The sequence below is a fragment of the Calliphora vicina genome, chromosome 3 (assembly GCF_958450345.1).
Source record: "Calliphora vicina chromosome 3, idCalVici1.1, whole genome shotgun sequence".
Taxonomy (NCBI): domain Eukaryota; kingdom Metazoa; phylum Arthropoda; class Insecta; order Diptera; family Calliphoridae; genus Calliphora; species Calliphora vicina.
The window spans coordinates 78,215,655-78,232,733 of NC_088782.1; the positions used below are offsets into that span (position 1 = coordinate 78,215,655).

The 17,079-nt window shown below is 33.4% G+C and overlaps 1 protein-coding gene across 4 annotated transcripts in view; it reads right to left on the minus strand.

The window, feature by feature from the left end:
• Positions 1-5,309: 5,309 nt before the first annotated feature.
• siz (Brefeldin-resistant Arf-GEF family protein schizo) overlaps positions 5,310-17,079 on the minus strand; it is a 95,549-nt gene continuing 83,779 nt past the window's right edge. For all 4 annotated transcript variants that reach the window (XM_065505648.1, XM_065505651.1, XM_065505649.1 and 1 more), the window contains exons 4-7: positions 8,815-9,278; positions 7,500-8,743; positions 6,598-7,429; positions 5,310-6,486 (exon numbers count right to left, since the gene is read on the minus strand). In XM_065505648.1, the coding sequence (XP_065361720.1) occupies positions 6,083-6,486; positions 6,598-7,429; positions 7,500-8,743; positions 8,815-9,278 (2,944 nt within the window). In that variant the 3' untranslated portion in view covers positions 5,310-6,082. The remainder of the gene's footprint in view (positions 6,487-6,597; positions 7,430-7,499; positions 8,744-8,814; positions 9,279-17,079) is intronic.

Genomic DNA, 17,079 nt, shown 5'->3' on the forward strand with positions numbered 1-17,079 from the left:
CAATGGTGAACTGGACGAAGAGGTGTACATGGAGATACCTGAAAATTTGGTAAACGTGGTGGAGAAAGTAAATGCCGGTGAGACGATTGGTTCTTGTACAGAAAAATCCAGACAAATCAAAAATGATGCGAAAAAGTGGCTGGACGCATATAAAAACTGTGAGTATCCTGTATGTAAAATAAGAAGAGCACTATATGGTCTTAGACAATCCGGTTTAAAATGGTACCAGAAGTTGACAACAAGATTAAAGGAACTTAAGCTCAAGCCATCCAAGCATGACCCATGCCTATTCGTTTTAAAAGAAGATCGGAAAATTGTACTTCTTACCGTATACGTTGACGATTTATTAATAGCCTCTAATGATGAATATTTGGTGGATGAAATTAAGAAATCGCTAGCCGAATCTTTTGAGATGAAAGATCTCGGGCCCGTGGAATTATGTCTGGGAATTGAATTCGAACAGAATATTGATGAACGCACCGTATATTTAAGCCAACGAAATTATACTGAATCTATATTGAAAAAATATAATATGAGTGAATGTAAACCCATCCGGGCTCCCATGATGACGAATTGTAAACTTGAAAAACCAAAGGACGTCGATGAAGATGTCATGTCGAAGTATCCCTATCAAAATCTTATTGGTGCGCTGATGTATTTAGCAGTTAACACTCGCCCGGATATTGCATACTCTGTAAATTTCTTGAGCCAATTCAATACGAATTTTAATGAGGAACATTGGCAGGCCGCTAAACGTGTTTTAAGATATTTGAGGGGCACATTGAATTGTGGTCTAATGTATCAACAAGATGATACCCAACTCTATGGTGTAGTCGATGCTGATTGGGGTGCTAACCTGACAGACAGCCGATCATATTCCGGTTACGCTTTTATCTTGTCAGGGGCAGCTGTAAGTTGGGAGGCGCGTAAACAACGAACAGTTTCCCTATCCAGTACAGAATCTGAATATTTGGCCATATCAGAAGCAACAAAGGAGGCTCTATATCTGAAAGAGCTTTTACACGAGATCGGTTTGGAATGCGAAACTGTAATATTATTTAATGATAGTCAGAGTGCTAAAAAGCTAGCAACCAGTTTCGGATTTCACTCCCGTACGAAACATATTGATGTTCGACACCACTTTATAAAGCAGAAACAGCAAAGCGGCGACATCAGCCTTCAATATATGCCAACTGAAGATATGCCAGCAGACGTGTTGACGAAGGCTCTATGTGCCGAGAAACATTCCAAATGTATTGCTGCCTTGGGAATGACTTAGGCCAAATGTCATTGATGTTACCATTCTCTATACTTCGAGGGGAGGTGTTGGAACGTGCGAAGTATTTCGAATATTGGCAACACTATTTATTTATTTTCTTTTTATGACATTTATTGTTTCATTCCCTTTTCACACTTTTGAATTGCATTTACTTTGTAACTGATTTTATCTTAGTCTTAAGTTTACGCTGACAAATAAGGCACGCATTTGAATTAAACGATAAGGAAGAGCATTTTATTCTAACAGGTCTGATGAAAGATAAATACACATGGAGGAAATGCAACATTTCAGGTATTTATAAAGATAATTTTATTTATAGGCTACATTATTTATTAATTTTGTACTAAATACATACATACATCTTTTTCAGGTGAAAAATTTGAGTGAAAATAGGTTCGATGGATGCGGTACGAGTAAAGTAAACCTGGAGTTTTGCGGTACATTTGATTAATTATTTGGCTATTGTACCGAAAAAGTTAAATTTTTTTTTAATAATACCGAAATATATTTTGTCAAATCAACTTCTTTCGACTTTTTTTATATTTCAATTTCACAAAACAACTTGTTTTTACATAAGCCGATTCTAATTTAATTAAAACAATTTTGACAAAACGACTTATATGATACAAGCTAATTTGTTTGCTAAAAATACATTTAAAATTTTTTGTTGCTGTTTTAAAGAAAACAAAAGAAAAAGCGCTAATTGTTTATTGGATATTTGTCTATAATGTTTATATATAACATTTCTTTAATTTTCTATACAAAAACTTTTGTTAGTAGTTTTTACAGTTTTTTTTCGCTCTCCTGAAAAGTTGACGTTTTAGAAAGAAGCCGTTTTGTCAAATGTAAACAGATATGTACATATTCTTTATAGGGTCGGAAAATTATATTGTAGAAATTACAAACGGAATGACAAACTTATATATACCTTTCTCACGAAGGTGAAGGGTATAATAAGACCATCAATCTCAAATAAAAGCTTTAAAAAATTGCGAACATCGATATTTTAAACCCCTGTAGACAAAAAATATTTCAAGACTCTAAAAAAAATTGCATGGTGGCGATGTAGTTTTTGCTGATATTATTATATTAATACAATGTACTATTTTACAAAGGTTTTATACATTATTTGGTTAAATGTTATTGTTGCAATTTTTTCCACATAATCTTATAAAATTTAAAAGGAAATGATGAATGGCATTTACTAAATTTGTTTCAATATATTAACTGTGAAATAAATATAAAAATTGTACCAAATGAGACATTGGTGTACCATTGTACTTTTCAAGATCGAATTGTAGCAAAACAAGTAAGAGAGCTATATTCGGCTGTGCCGAATTTTATATACCCTTCACCAAAATATACTTTAAAATAAAAATTTGAAATATATTTAGGTAAACAAAATTTAATTTTTTTTCCAGTTGTTTTTTCGAAATTGTTTTTTAAATTTTAATTTTTTTTTTTTTTTTTAATTTTAAAAATTTTTTTTTAGTTTTTAAATTTTTTTTTTAATATTTAGTGAAAAAAAGTTTTGGTGAAAAAAAAAATTCGGGTTAAAAAATATTTTTCCGATTTTGACGCATTGTAGGTCCAACTTACTATGGTCTTATATACGTCGTTGCACAGGTATTTGAAATATCTATCATTAGATATCCATATTGTCTATATTAATGATTTAGTAATCCAGATATGGGTCAAAAATAGGTCAAAAATCGAGGTTGTCCTGGTTTTTTCAACCGAGGCGGAAGAATTTCGGAGATATTGATGTATCATTCGTGTATGTAACTTTTATATATACCCTTGCCACTCATGGTGAAGGGTATAAAAACAGCTAAATTTGAAAATCGTTCCTGAAACATTGCACTACGTAACCATTGTTTTATTCTACGCATAGCTGAGAAACTTCTTTCGCAACTAGCAGAACTAATAATAAGGCTTATTGCTACTTGTAAAAGTATGTAAATGCTTGGAGAGATATTCTTGTCAATTTTGGATTTTATCTTTCAAAGTTTAATTGTTTTTCTCTGAATATGTGTTTAAACATATTCTTAAGTACTAGTGCTTCAGCTTTCATAGAATCAGAATCAATTTGCAAAACATTTTTGTAATTAATAATGAATTCATCGGCGCCATCCAAATCTAATTTAAAGAAATTGTTAACAGCTTTAGGTAATGGAACGTTTTGGAATCGGTATTCGATATTAAAACTTATGCTATATATTACTGGATTATATATATTTAACTTCCAATAATCAACTGAAGGAATAGTATCCGGCAAATCCAGATTTTAGCTTTTACCTAATGTTGATTCTATATAAAAATCTTCCACTTTTAATTACTGACTTACAATTTTCATATCTACAACTCCATATAGTTGTACAAAGGCTGTTTATTTTATACAGTTTAATTTGAAGAGCTTCGCTTAGGCTTTTTAAATCATTATTATTTTCTGGTTTCGAAAAGTGAATACATAAAGCCTCTATGCTAAGAATGTTTGCGCTGATGATATGTGTGAACACGAATCCACAATAACTAAGTTTAGCCTGTCGGATAAACAATAAACCAAAATTGTTTACGGATTTGACTCCTTTATTTTAGCTTGTAAACAGATGCGAGTCTGGGGTGGATTTAACCACCCCAGCACCCCCCCCTATCTACGCCAATGTCCGCTATCTATAAGGATCCAGAATATATATACTTTATAGGGTCGGAAATGAAAAAAGTAGAAATTACAAACGGAATGACAAACTTATATATACCCTTCTCACGAAGGTGAAGGGTATAAAACAACAAAGTATAATGAAATAAACAGCTGATCACATGCATGTACTTGTATAAATATACTTTGCTATTTCTATAACAAATTCGAAAAAAAAAATGTTGAAACAATCACCCTTATCGTGGTTGGCGTAAACGTCTTACGCCTACGACTGTTTCGTACTAGATTAAAGATAAAATGCAAACTGTTTCTTTAATCTGGTACGAAACTGTCGTAGGCGTATGACGTTTACGCCAACCACGATAAGGGTGAATGTATTGATAACAAAACAAATTTTTAAATTAAAAATTGGAATAATATGCATATAAATATACATTTTGAAGTAAAATGTAACAAAATATGCATTATTAATAAAATATGCAAACATAGCACTAACAAATCGATGGCATTTTACAGCAAAATGTTTGATTCAAATGGATAATTAATTAGTCTACATTGTACGAGTTCAAGGGCCTTTTCGGAAATGCATCACTGCGCTGCATTTGATGCGCATTAGTTTGCTGATGTGATTAGTTTGCGATGCTGATGCGCAGACAATGCATCAGCCATTTTGGTGATGCTTGTTTAATGGGTTTTTGCGCATCATCTGTTTCACTGTTGCTTTTTAGAACTCAAGACATTTGCAGTGTTGGCAACTTTTGCATTTTAGAACGTACTGCGCATCAGATGCAGCGCAGTGATGCATTTCCTAAAAGGCCCCAAATCTTCCATTTCAGTCTATAATGTCATTGCTCTGTAGCGCCCTCCGTTGACCGAAATGGCTTAATGGATTACTTTGGCACACTTTCGGTCACAGCATCCACATTCTCGTCGGTAAGCACCGTACGACGACGTGGACCTCATGGTGTTATCCACTACCAAGCCAATCAATCACACGAACTTTTGCTGCTTCATTTCGGTCAACCTTAATTTCTTTTCAACAAACGCACAGTTTGCTTCACACCACATCACTCAATTTGGGAATAAGTTTGCAATATTTCCCAAAGTAATTTTAGCGTAAAGCGACTGATTTTTGTCCGAAGAGGTATCAAACTGACTGATAGTCAATATTTCGTATAGAAAAATCGATCAGTGTAAATATAACTATTTATTTAAAAAGATCCTAGTAATTGAACCAAACAATTTTCAAAACCGACAAACGAAAATTGTGTGCCACACTTTTTCATACCCCAAATGTTATACTTTGCCCTAAATGATAAAATTTTGTGGGATTTTACCATATATTTGCAGTAAATGAAGAAAAACATATAATTTTCACTTTTTTCATTTAAATTGCTTTTTAATGCTTCTGTGTCAATTAAAATATATACAAAACATGTTTAGGATTATTATTTAATAAAATAATACAGATAAATAGATGTACACATAACTTAATATATATATATAGTATATATATATATATATGCATATACATACATACATATGTAGATATGTATATAGTCAACGAAACATACATACTTACATATGGATGTATTTTTACAATATTAGTTAATAGTTTAGTTCATAGAAATGATTTTGTTTTTTTTTATTATTTATTTATGTATGTATATGTATATATGCATGTATGTAGATAATACTTAAATGCTAATTTACAAAAAAAAAAAAATGAATAATTTTGTCATTTTGAAGACAAGTTTTTATATTAAATATGTGTGTATATAGTATGTATGTAGGTATAATATTATTTATCGAAACCAATAATACAAAACTGTAAAAGTAGAGGATGAATAAAATAGGTCGTATTATATTTGTGCAATTCAGAACCGCTGTTGTGTATCGATGTAGTATTATTGTATGATTTTACTTTAAAACATACTTTTTGCCTTGCAACGATACAAAAATACAACGTGAATTGGACAATTTTTATGTATTTAAGAAAATAAAAACAAAAACGTATATAGTATGTATAAATGTTTAGTGAGTTAGAGAATTAGGGATTTGGGGAGGGAAGATTTTTGGTCTTCATGAGTTAGAGGAGACAATGAGATAAAAATATTTGATGTATAGATTTCATAATGAATATCTTAAACTTCAGTCGATCTATTTTCCTCTGAACGGGAAAGTTTTCTCTCACGCCCAGGTGGTATACGACCAGTTGCTGGTGTCTGAGATTGTTGATGTTGTTGCTGTGTTTGCTGAATCTGATGTTGCTGCTGTTGTTGAACAATATGCGGATGTGGTTGTTGCTGTTGCTGGACATAAGCAATTTGATTATAACCCTGAACACCCGGTGCGATATATAAGCCTCCAGCAGGTGCAGCAGCAGTAGGTCCCAATCTCATTTTGGCGGCAGCAGCATTTGCTGCAGCAGCTATAACAGCAGCGTTCTCACGTGATGCATTACTGGTTGTAGTCGATTGAAAAGATATTGACATGCCACTATCTAGGGAGCCAACACTGCCACGTCTCTGCGGTTTATCGCCACCGACTGTAATGAAATGAGCAAATTATTGAAATATGTATAAAGTGAAGCCATTTCGGCTGTAAAATGGTTAAACATGTTCTTGCGTATGTTATTGATGAACGAATCAATACTTACACTGTTCATGTATGTCCAACAAGCTGTTGCTGAGGGCACTTCGTTTTAATTGTTGCGTGTTCTCTGCTGAATTCTGTGCAGGCTCATTTGTTTGTGGTGTTTGGTATGGGCATGGACATACCTCAACATCTGCCACACCACTATCTCGGTTTTCCGAATTACCTGTGGCACGAGTTCGTGCTGACTTTTGGCGTTCAAGTTCGGCTTCTATTCGCAAAGATTCCATCTCGTCCATTTCACAAATGGATTCTTTAAGATCTTCAGCAAACTTGCAGCGATCATGCTCGTTGCGAGCATTGAAAGTAACAAGAATCTTGCCATCAACCTTTTGCGACAGTTGAATGCAAAAGGGATAGTTGGGCACATCCAAGAGCGTAACAACCATTCCGCATAGCGGAAAACTGTTGCGAAATGTATACGTTACCGATGATTTTTTCTTGCTGAATATTTTTGTAATGACTAGCAGATCGTTAAAAAGAAAAACCTCACGTTGGTGTACGCCAGGCCGTTCTTTTTTGTTAATATCGGGAATTTCATATAGGCGACAATAACACACTAGACGACGATGCGGCAGTGCTAGGTTAGGTTTCTTTCCTACAATTGTTGCTTGAACCTTCATCACTTGAGTTACATGGTCACTGCCAGGTTTAAACTCGTTTGCCTTGACTCGCTCATATATTCCACCCAACATGTCCTTATCGATATCGTGACAATCGTCGATACCACGCAGATTTTTTATAAAGTCCTCCACACGCATACGTCTTTCTGGTTTTAAGTTGGGTGTATGCAAGTCGGTGTTAAGCATAATAATAGCAAATGCTAGAACAAAGATCTAAAAGAAGAAAAAAAAAAACAGTTTTTATTTGGGTTAGGGAATATATTAATGTTAATGTATCACTAACCGTATCTGATGACCTAAGTCGGCCCACAATATCTTGATTGCATTGACAGAATCGTTGTGAGAAAATCTCCATAAGCCTTTCAATTTTCTGAGCTTCGCCAGGCATGCGGAAATAGGCTTGAAATTTTCGCAGAGCAACATCAACTTGCATGCCAGACAAGTCTAGTTCCATTGCAAAGCAATTAAGTACGGCCATGTTAAATTGATTTTGTAAATTTCCCAAATATTCGCCAATCATTTGACGGGATAATCCTTTGCGTGTGATGAGAAAACGGGCGACGCCCTGTGGCGTGTTTTCTAGAAAACCTCGACGTATTAAGTAGGTTATACCCTTTTCAGGTTTCTTATTAAACAGATTCAAACCAACACGATACTGGCGCTTGCGAATGGTTTCCGAAACCTTGTAGTTGGGCGGAGTTTGGGTAGTGGCTGCTATTATTTGCTGATGTTCGTGTTGCTCGTGATGTTCATACTGGGCAGCACTAGTGTGTGATGAAATAGCATGATCTTCTGAAGGTACCACGCCACTTACCAACGCTGCTATTGCTGCGGAATTTTGTGCGTGTGCAAATGCCGGATCAGATGTGTGAACAAACTGTTGAGAACTATTCAGATTAGTGCCACGCTTCCAAGTATTTGGAGAGTTCGAGCGATCCGAACCCAAATCGCTGATGGCATTACGTTCCACGGAGGTAGCGCTCGAGTCACTGCCTGAACTCTGCACCGAAGTAAGACTGCCATTTTCGGCCGACTTACAAAGACCATTTGAACGAATTAGCGAGGGAGGCGGGGGAGTTTGTCGCATCACCATCATTTGCTGATGCATTTGGTGTTGCTGCTGCTGTGCGGCTAAATGTTGTGCATGTTGTTGAGCCGTTATTGAAGATGTTCTCTTTGGCACCTCTGGTGGAACTTTCTTGCGATCTTGCGACGAAGTAGACGAGCCACGTGGCCTCATATAAATTTGAGCTGCCGAATAATATGGTGTGTGAGGTGATGTCCCACTCGCATTTACCCAAGAAACATTAAGTGATGAATCCAAGTGCGAACTATTCGCTGAACTTGCAAAACTTCCGTCATGCTGAACGGATTGATAACTACCACAGTATGCTGCCATTTGCGCACCACTTAAACTATGAGCTGCGTAGTAATGAGGATCAGCAGTATGTAACAGGTTGACATGAGGATGGCTCGATCCAGTCACACCAGCAGACACCGAATTTGAGGCCGAAGTGTTGGAAGCTCCTAAAATAATGAAATTTAGCTTTAAAATTCTACGTTCTAACATACATATATAAAAGAAAATGCGTTATTACCTGATTGACTGCGTGGTATTGTGCCGCCGTCAACATGTCGTCGCTCACGCATCGACAACGATCGTGTTGGAGGTGTTCTTGAGCCTGATGCGAGCGATTGGTGGCCAACACCACCAGGAGGACCTGGCATTATAGTTACGCGTGGTTGCATTTGCTGTTGCTGGCCTCCTTGCACTGATTGATTTGGCTCTAATTGAGATTCTGCATTACTGCCATATGCGGAAGACATTGATGCATTAGCTGCCGCTGTTTCATCCACTCCTGTGCCACCAACAACCATGGTGCGCCGACTTAGTCGTTTCTCTGCTTTGGCCATTGCTGTTATTGAGGCAAATTTCTTTACCATCATGTAGTGACGAAATGCTCTTTGAATTGTTATTGCAGCGTTTCGAGCACGCACGCCGCCGTATTTACGTTCCAACAATTCAATTTGCTTCTCAAGCAAATCCTGTGAAAGTTCGTACCTAAGGATAACAATGACAATTCCTCATTAATTTCTTTATTATGATCGCGATTGTAAAATTTAATTATTATTGGGATGTATTTACGTATATTTTCAACATTTTTGTAATTAATTGAAAATGATCTCTCAAAATAGTTTTGCAAGTAACAATTGTTTGCGACTGGATCGCTTATCATTGTAAATTTTCTTTCTTTGGGCAAAGATAAGATAATAATTATCGTACGTCAGTCAGTTGTACAATTTGCCAAAATACATACAAAAGAAATACAAACATTCCAAGCTAGAGAACTTTGTTGATTTTATAACAAAAACTTGTATGTATGTATCTGCACATACATACGTATATCTACTGTATCTGTACGTATAAATTTTTTAAACGTATGAGTAGCGCTCACAGTACTTGAACAAAATATAACCACCAACAGCAATTTTGTTTATCATATACACGAGTATCTACATGATTTTTACTCTCTTAATTTTTCAATTATTTTATTTTCTTTTAACAATAAAAAATTCGAAATTAAAAAATATTCTTTTCGTCGCAATTTGAATACTAATCTCAACATATATAGCATATCATTGTTCATAGTTTGAAAACAGTTACATTTCATTTGATGGTAATTTTTTAATATGATATTCAAAATATCGGTTCTAAGTATTTTCTTAAATGGAAAGAAACAGCTTTAAAATCGTTTTCTACAACGAAAATATTTTAAAATTTGTACGTTTGACATATAAACATTGATTTATAATAATAAAATTTTTACAGTCATTCGTTTTGTTTTATAAAATTTTTTTAAAATTCATTTAGAAAAAGTGAAATTGCTCGTTTATAAATTTCAATACATTTTATTCGATATCGAATAAAGGAACCCCTAATATAAAAAGAACGCAGACGTTCGATTAAGTATTTGCTCGTATTACAAAGCGAGATTAAACAAAATTACTCTCTATTCATACTAAAGGTGATACAATAACAAAAATACTTGGCAATATATTCTCATGAATTAGGTTTTTGACAACAGACTTAGGTTTTTGTCTCACAGTTACCTATTTAGTTGTCATCTTTGGTTCTAGGGGTTATTTTGAAATTCGTTTTGAAAATACAATCGTTTTATTCGGAATCGTAAATACTTTCTTTGGAATCGAATTCTACAATAAACGTACGACTTCTGGGGAAGTCGTAATTTGTATTTCTAATGGCAGAGTGATACACAATATTTAGGAATTGCATTCGAGGGTAGATTTACGGCCGGTTGTTTTCACCGAGATGTTCTTATAATCTAGTTTGTTAGTTATTCTCGACTCTATGCATAATGAAAATATTTGTACTAACTAACGGGCTGTTAATTTTTTTCTGTGTAAATTTACATAAGGGAGAGTTAGCAAGTTGCTGATTGCCATAATCTCACTGGAAATTGACAGCTCCCAATATATAAAACAATATTGTATACGGCTAAGCACATTCAAATGTGTTGCTTTGTGTATGTTTCAATTACATTCATACGTACTTATATTTATGTGTATATATGAAGTTAATACAAATTAATCGAAACACTTGTATCTGCACAATTGTGTTAATAAAATGTACTAAATATGATCAGCACTATGTACAATGAACATTTTCTAACAACGAGCTGCTAAATTATTTGTGTATAAATTTTCATAAGAGAAAGATAGCATGAACTTGTTTATTATGAATAATTCTCCAGTTTATTCTGTTCTGCTAAATTTTCAGCCAAACGTTAAAAAAATGATATTTCGTTTTTATGTTGAAAAACATTAAAACTCCCCACATATTAGTGTAATTATAAGTTTTTTACTACTATGTTTCTGTTTCTCTAAAACTAATCGGATTTTCGTAATTTTCGTTGCAAGTTTTCTGTCGCCTATTCTGGCTGATATAGTTGTCGCAGAGTTCATAATCATTGGCAGAATAAGAAACGAGTTGTTCGGAGCGAAGATTCAATTAATTGTCGCGGAGAAGTGTCGGACTTTTGAAAGCATGTTCGCTGTTATATTGCAAAAATAAAAATAAGAACGCATAAGTTTTGTATGTATGTTTGTATGGTCAATAGTTCAGACTCCAGTGTTTTTATAACAGCGGATCCAATTATTTCCAGATGTTCTCCATTTTTCATTTTTTGGACTAACAGGAAATGTACGTGTCAAATAAAATAAGAATTGTATAAAAACACTGACCTAGTTCAAAGTTATATGCATTTGAATTTAAAAAAATCGATTTTTCGCTAGTTTTTTGAGAAAAAGTACTTTTTTCTTAAGAAAAATTTTCTAAATGTTGAAGAATGAGAATGAACTTTGTTAATATTATAACTTGTTTTATATATTGTAAATTGAATCAATATAGTTTGTTTTAATTGTAATATTTATTTAGAAAATTAGAAAATAAATTTTCACTTTTTGACTGTCTTTCTAAATATACGTATCACATACTAACAGATTATGGGCCCCTCCGCGATATAAGAGTTATATAGAGATATATAGTGCGTGAATATAAAAGTGAGTTTAAGAAGAATCAAGATTCAAGACTCAAGATTTAAGATATTTCAAAATTCCAGATGTCAACCAACAATCAAATTGAGAAGCTTCGTGGAAGCGAGAATTATGAAGATTGGAAATTTATGGTTGAGGCATATTTCCAAATGAAAGGTCTTTGGAATGTTGTCCTTGGTACTGAAACAATGGAGGATAAAAAGATTCAAGCAAAATCTGAATTAATACTATTGATGGATAAGACGATTTATCCCCACATTCGTGATTGCAGTAATGCACAAGAGATGTGGAGTTCACTAAAAACTATTTTTGAAGATAGCGGACTGGTAAGAAGAGTGGGATTAATTCAAAAATTTTGTTCTACAAAATTGTGCAAACATTGAAGAATACGTTAACGAAATTATAACGACAGCCCACAAACTAAGAGCAGCTGGCCTCAATGTCGACGAAGAATGGGTAGGTTCAATGTTGTTAGCTGGATTACCAGAAGAATATAATCCAATGATAATGGGAATTCAAAGCTCAGGTATTAAAATAACTGGTGATGCTATCAAATTAAAATTATTACAAGATGTCAAAAAGGAATCAACAGACGTTGCTTTAGCTGGCCAAAAGAAGGTATTTAAAAATAAAGGACCTAAATACTTTAATTGTAACCAATATGGACACATTGCTGCAAAATGTCCTCATAAAGGTATGAAATCAAAATTTATGAAAAATGTAAATGCGATGTTGGGTTGTTTTTCTGCTCGAGATTTAAACAAAAGTGAATGGTATTTCGATTCTGGAGCAACAGCACACATGTGCTCAAATTCGAAATTTTTTGCTGATAATTTTCAAGAAGAAAATGCTGAAGTTACCATTGCCAATAATGAAACAATGCAAGTAAGGGGTAAAGGTCAAGTTAATATGACTACTCAGATTGGAAAGAATAAAGAGGAAAATGTTAGATTCCGTGAAGTTCTCTATATACCAAACTTGTATGTCAATCTATTGTCCGTTTCAAAAATAGTTGACAATGGTTATGAAGTCGTATTTAACAAAAAAGGTTGTAAAGTTATAGACAACACTGGCAGCATTATAGCAACGGGAGATATGGTTAACGGTATGTTTAAATTAAATATAGCAAGCAACAAAGTACTTATTTCTGAAGTAAAAACTCAAGAATACAATCTGTGGCATAAACGACTTGGTCATGTAAATGATGAAACTTTAAAGGATATGAATTCTGGTGCAGTTGTTGGTGTCAAATGCGAGATAAACAAACAAAATCGTATTACTTGCTTAAAAGGTAAATTTTCAAGATATCCATTTAAGAATTCCGGAACTAGGTCAACTGAAATTCTAAGCTTAATACATTCAGATCTTTGTGGACCTATGGAAGAGAAGTCAATAAATGGTTCAAGGTACATGTTAACATTTATTGATGACTTTAGTAGAAAAGTTTTTGCCTATTTTATTAAAACAAAAGATGAAGTTTGTTCCAAATTTTCCGAGTTTAAACAATTTGTGGAAAATCAAACTGGAAAAAGGATAAAGGCTTTTAGAAGTGATAATGGAACTGAATACTGTAATACCAAAATGAAGAAAATTTTTCTAGAGTGTGGTATTGAGCATCAAACGACAGTCCCATATACGCCCCAACAAAATGGTATGTCAGAGAGAATGAACAGAACAATTATAGAGAAAACTAGATGTCTACTAATTGATGACAGTTTAACAAAACAGTTCTGGGCTGAAGCTGCAAATACTGCAGTGTATTTAATAAATCGTACTCCTTGCAAATCATTGAATGATGTCAGTCCTGAAGAGGTATGGTCTGGAAGAAAACCAAATTTAAAACATCTAAAAGTGTTTGGATGTAAAGCTGTGATACATATTCCGAAAGAGAAAAGAAAAAAGCTTGATGCTAAGGCAAAAGAAAGCATTTTTGTTGGATATTGTACTCATTCAAGAACTTATCGTTTTTATGATGTAAATCGGAACAAAGTCGAATTAAGTAGAGATGCTAAATTTTTTGAAGACAAGTTCTATTCTGAAAAGCCTAGTGATGATTCAAAATTTTATATATTTCCTGGATGTGATTCAGTGGGGGATGTAGATGTTCAAATGGAGCCTATAGAATTAAGTTCTGATGAAACAATTACAAATTCTGAAGATATGTCAATCATTGTAGAAGAGAGTAACTCAGAAGAAGAACAATATTTTTCAGAAACTGATGACACATCATTGAGAGGATTAGAAGATCAAAGTATTGATTGGGCATCTGGACCATCGATGAGAAGAATCACATCTCCAGAAAATACAAGGAAGTCATCGAGAGTTCCAAAACAAGTACAAAGGTTTGGTTTTAATGTGATTCAAGTTGATGAAGAACCCAAAACAATGAAACAGGCACTAGAAAGTCCTAATAAACAAAAATGGCAACAGGCAATGAATGAAGAACTAAATGCATTAATAGAAAATGGAACGTGGGAGATTGTAAAATTACCAAAAGGCAAAAACCTATTGATAGCAAATGGTGTTATAAAATCAAAAGGAATTCAGAAGGTGAGATTGAACGTTATAAAGCTAGATTAGTCATTAAAGGTTATTCTCAACGTTATGGAATCGACTACGAGGAAACTTTTTTACCTGTGGTTAGATATTCTTCAATCAGATTACTTTTAAGTCTGGCTGTTCAACATGATTTGGATATCGATCAAATGGACGTAGTAACAGCATTTTTACAAAATGAATTAGATGAGGAAATTTATATGAATATTCCAGAAGGTTTAAATGAAAACAAAGATTTGGTATGTAAACTTCAAAAGTCATTATATGGTCTCAAACAAGCAAGTAGAGTATGGAACAAAAAGTTAGACCAAACTTTAAAAAATATAGGACTATTCCAATCCAATACAGAACCTTGTATATATTATAAAGTAAATAATAATGAAATAACATACGTCGCAATTTATGTTGATGATATTTTAATCTTTACAAATAATCCTGAAAGTAAGTCTAATATAAAGAAAAGCCTTACAAATATTTTTAAAATGAAAGATATCGGAGAAGCAAATTATATTTTGGGGATGAAAATTACAAGAGATCGATTGAACAGAAAATTATGGCTTGACCAAGAACAATATATATCTAAGGTTTTAAAAAAATTTAATATGGATGATTGTAAACCTATCTCAACTCCCTTAGACATAAATAAAACGGTTACCAAAGAGATGAGCCCACAAACTGAAGAAGAAGTTGAAGAAATGAAAAAGATTCTAAGCTTAATACATTCAGATCTTTGTGGACCTATGGAAGAGAAGTCAATAAATGGTTCAAGGTACATGTTAACATTTATTGATGACTTTAGTAGAAAAGTTTTTGCCTATTTTATTAAAACAAAAGATGAAGTTTGTTCCAAATTTTCCGAGTTTAAACAATTTGTGGAAAATCAAACTGGAAAAAGGATAAAGGCTTTTAGAAGTGATAATGGAACTGAATACTGTAATACCAAAATGAAGAAAATTTTTCTAGAGTGTGGTATTGAGCATCAAACGACAGTCCCATATACGCCCCAACAAAATGGTATGTCAGAGAGAATGAACAGAACAATTATAGAGAAAACTAGATGTCTACTAATTGATGACAGTTTAACAAAACAGTTCTGGGCTGAAGCTGCAAATACTGCAGTGTATTTAATAAATCGTACTCCTTGCAAATCATTGAATGATGTCAGTCCTGAAGAGGTATGGTCTGGAAGAAAACCAAATTTAAAACATCTAAAAGTGTTTGGATGTAAAGCTGTGATACATATTCCGAAAGAGAAAAGAAAAAAGCTTGATGCTAAGGCAAAAGAAAGCATTTTTGTTGGATATTGTACTCATTCAAGAACTTATCGTTTTTATGATGTAAATCGGAACAAAGTCGAATTAAGTAGAGATGCTAAATTTTTTGAAGACAAGTTCTATTCTGAAAAGCCTAGTGATGATTCAAAATTTTATATATTTCCTGGATGTGATTCAGTGGGGGATGTAGATGTTCAAATGGAGCCTATAGAATTAAGTTCTGATGAAACAATTACAAATTCTGAAGATATGTCAATCATTGTAGAAGAGAGTAACTCAGAAGAAGAACAATATTTTTCAGAAACTGATGACACATCATTGAGAGGATTAGAAGATCAAAGTATTGATTGGGCATCTGGACCATCGATGAGAAGAATCACATCTCCAGAAAATACAAGGAAGTCATCGAGAGTTCCAAAACAAGTACAAAGGTTTGGTTTTAATGTGATTCAAGTTGATGAAGAACCCAAAACAATGAAACAGGCACTAGAAAGTCCTAATAAACAAAAATGGCAACAGGCAATGAATGAAGAACTAAATGCATTAATAGAAAATGGAACGTGGGAGATTGTAAAATTACCAAAAGGCAAAAACCTATTGATAGCAAATGGTGTTATAAAATCAAAAGGAATTCAGAAGGTGAGATTGAACGTTATAAAGCTAGATTAGTCATTAAAGGTTATTCTCAACGTTATGGAATCGACTACGAGGAAACTTTTTTACCTGTGGTTAGATATTCTTCAATCAGATTACTTTTAAGTCTGGCTGTTCAACATGATTTGGATATCGATCAAATGGACGTAGTAACAGCATTTTTACAAAATGAATTAGATGAGGAAATTTATATGAATATTCCAGAAGGTTTAAATTAAAACAAAGATTTGGTATGTAAACTTCAAAAGTCATTATATGGTCTCAAACAAGCAAGTAGAGTATGGAACAAAAAGTTAGACCAAACTTTAAAAAATATAGGACTATTCCAATCCAATACAGAACCTTGTATATATTATAAAGTAAATAATAATGAAATAACATACGTCGCAATTTATGTTGATGATATTTTAATCTTTACAAATAATCCTGAAAGTAAGTCTAATATAAAGAAAAGCCTTACAAATATTTTTAAAATGAAAGATATCGGAGAAGCAAATTATATTTTGGGGATGAAAATTACAAGAGATCGATTGAACAGAAAATTATGGCTTGACCAAGAACAATATATATCTAAGGTTTTAAAAAAATTTAATATGGATGATTGTAAACCTATCTCAACTCCCTTAGACATAAATAAAACGGTTACCAAAGAGATGAGCCCACAAACTGAAGAAGAAGTTGAAGAAATGAAAAAGATACCATATCAAGAAGCAATTGGAAGTATTATGTATGCAGCTCAAGTAAGTCGTCCAGATATTTCATTTGCAGTGGCGGCTTTAGCCAGATTTAATAATAACCCTGGTA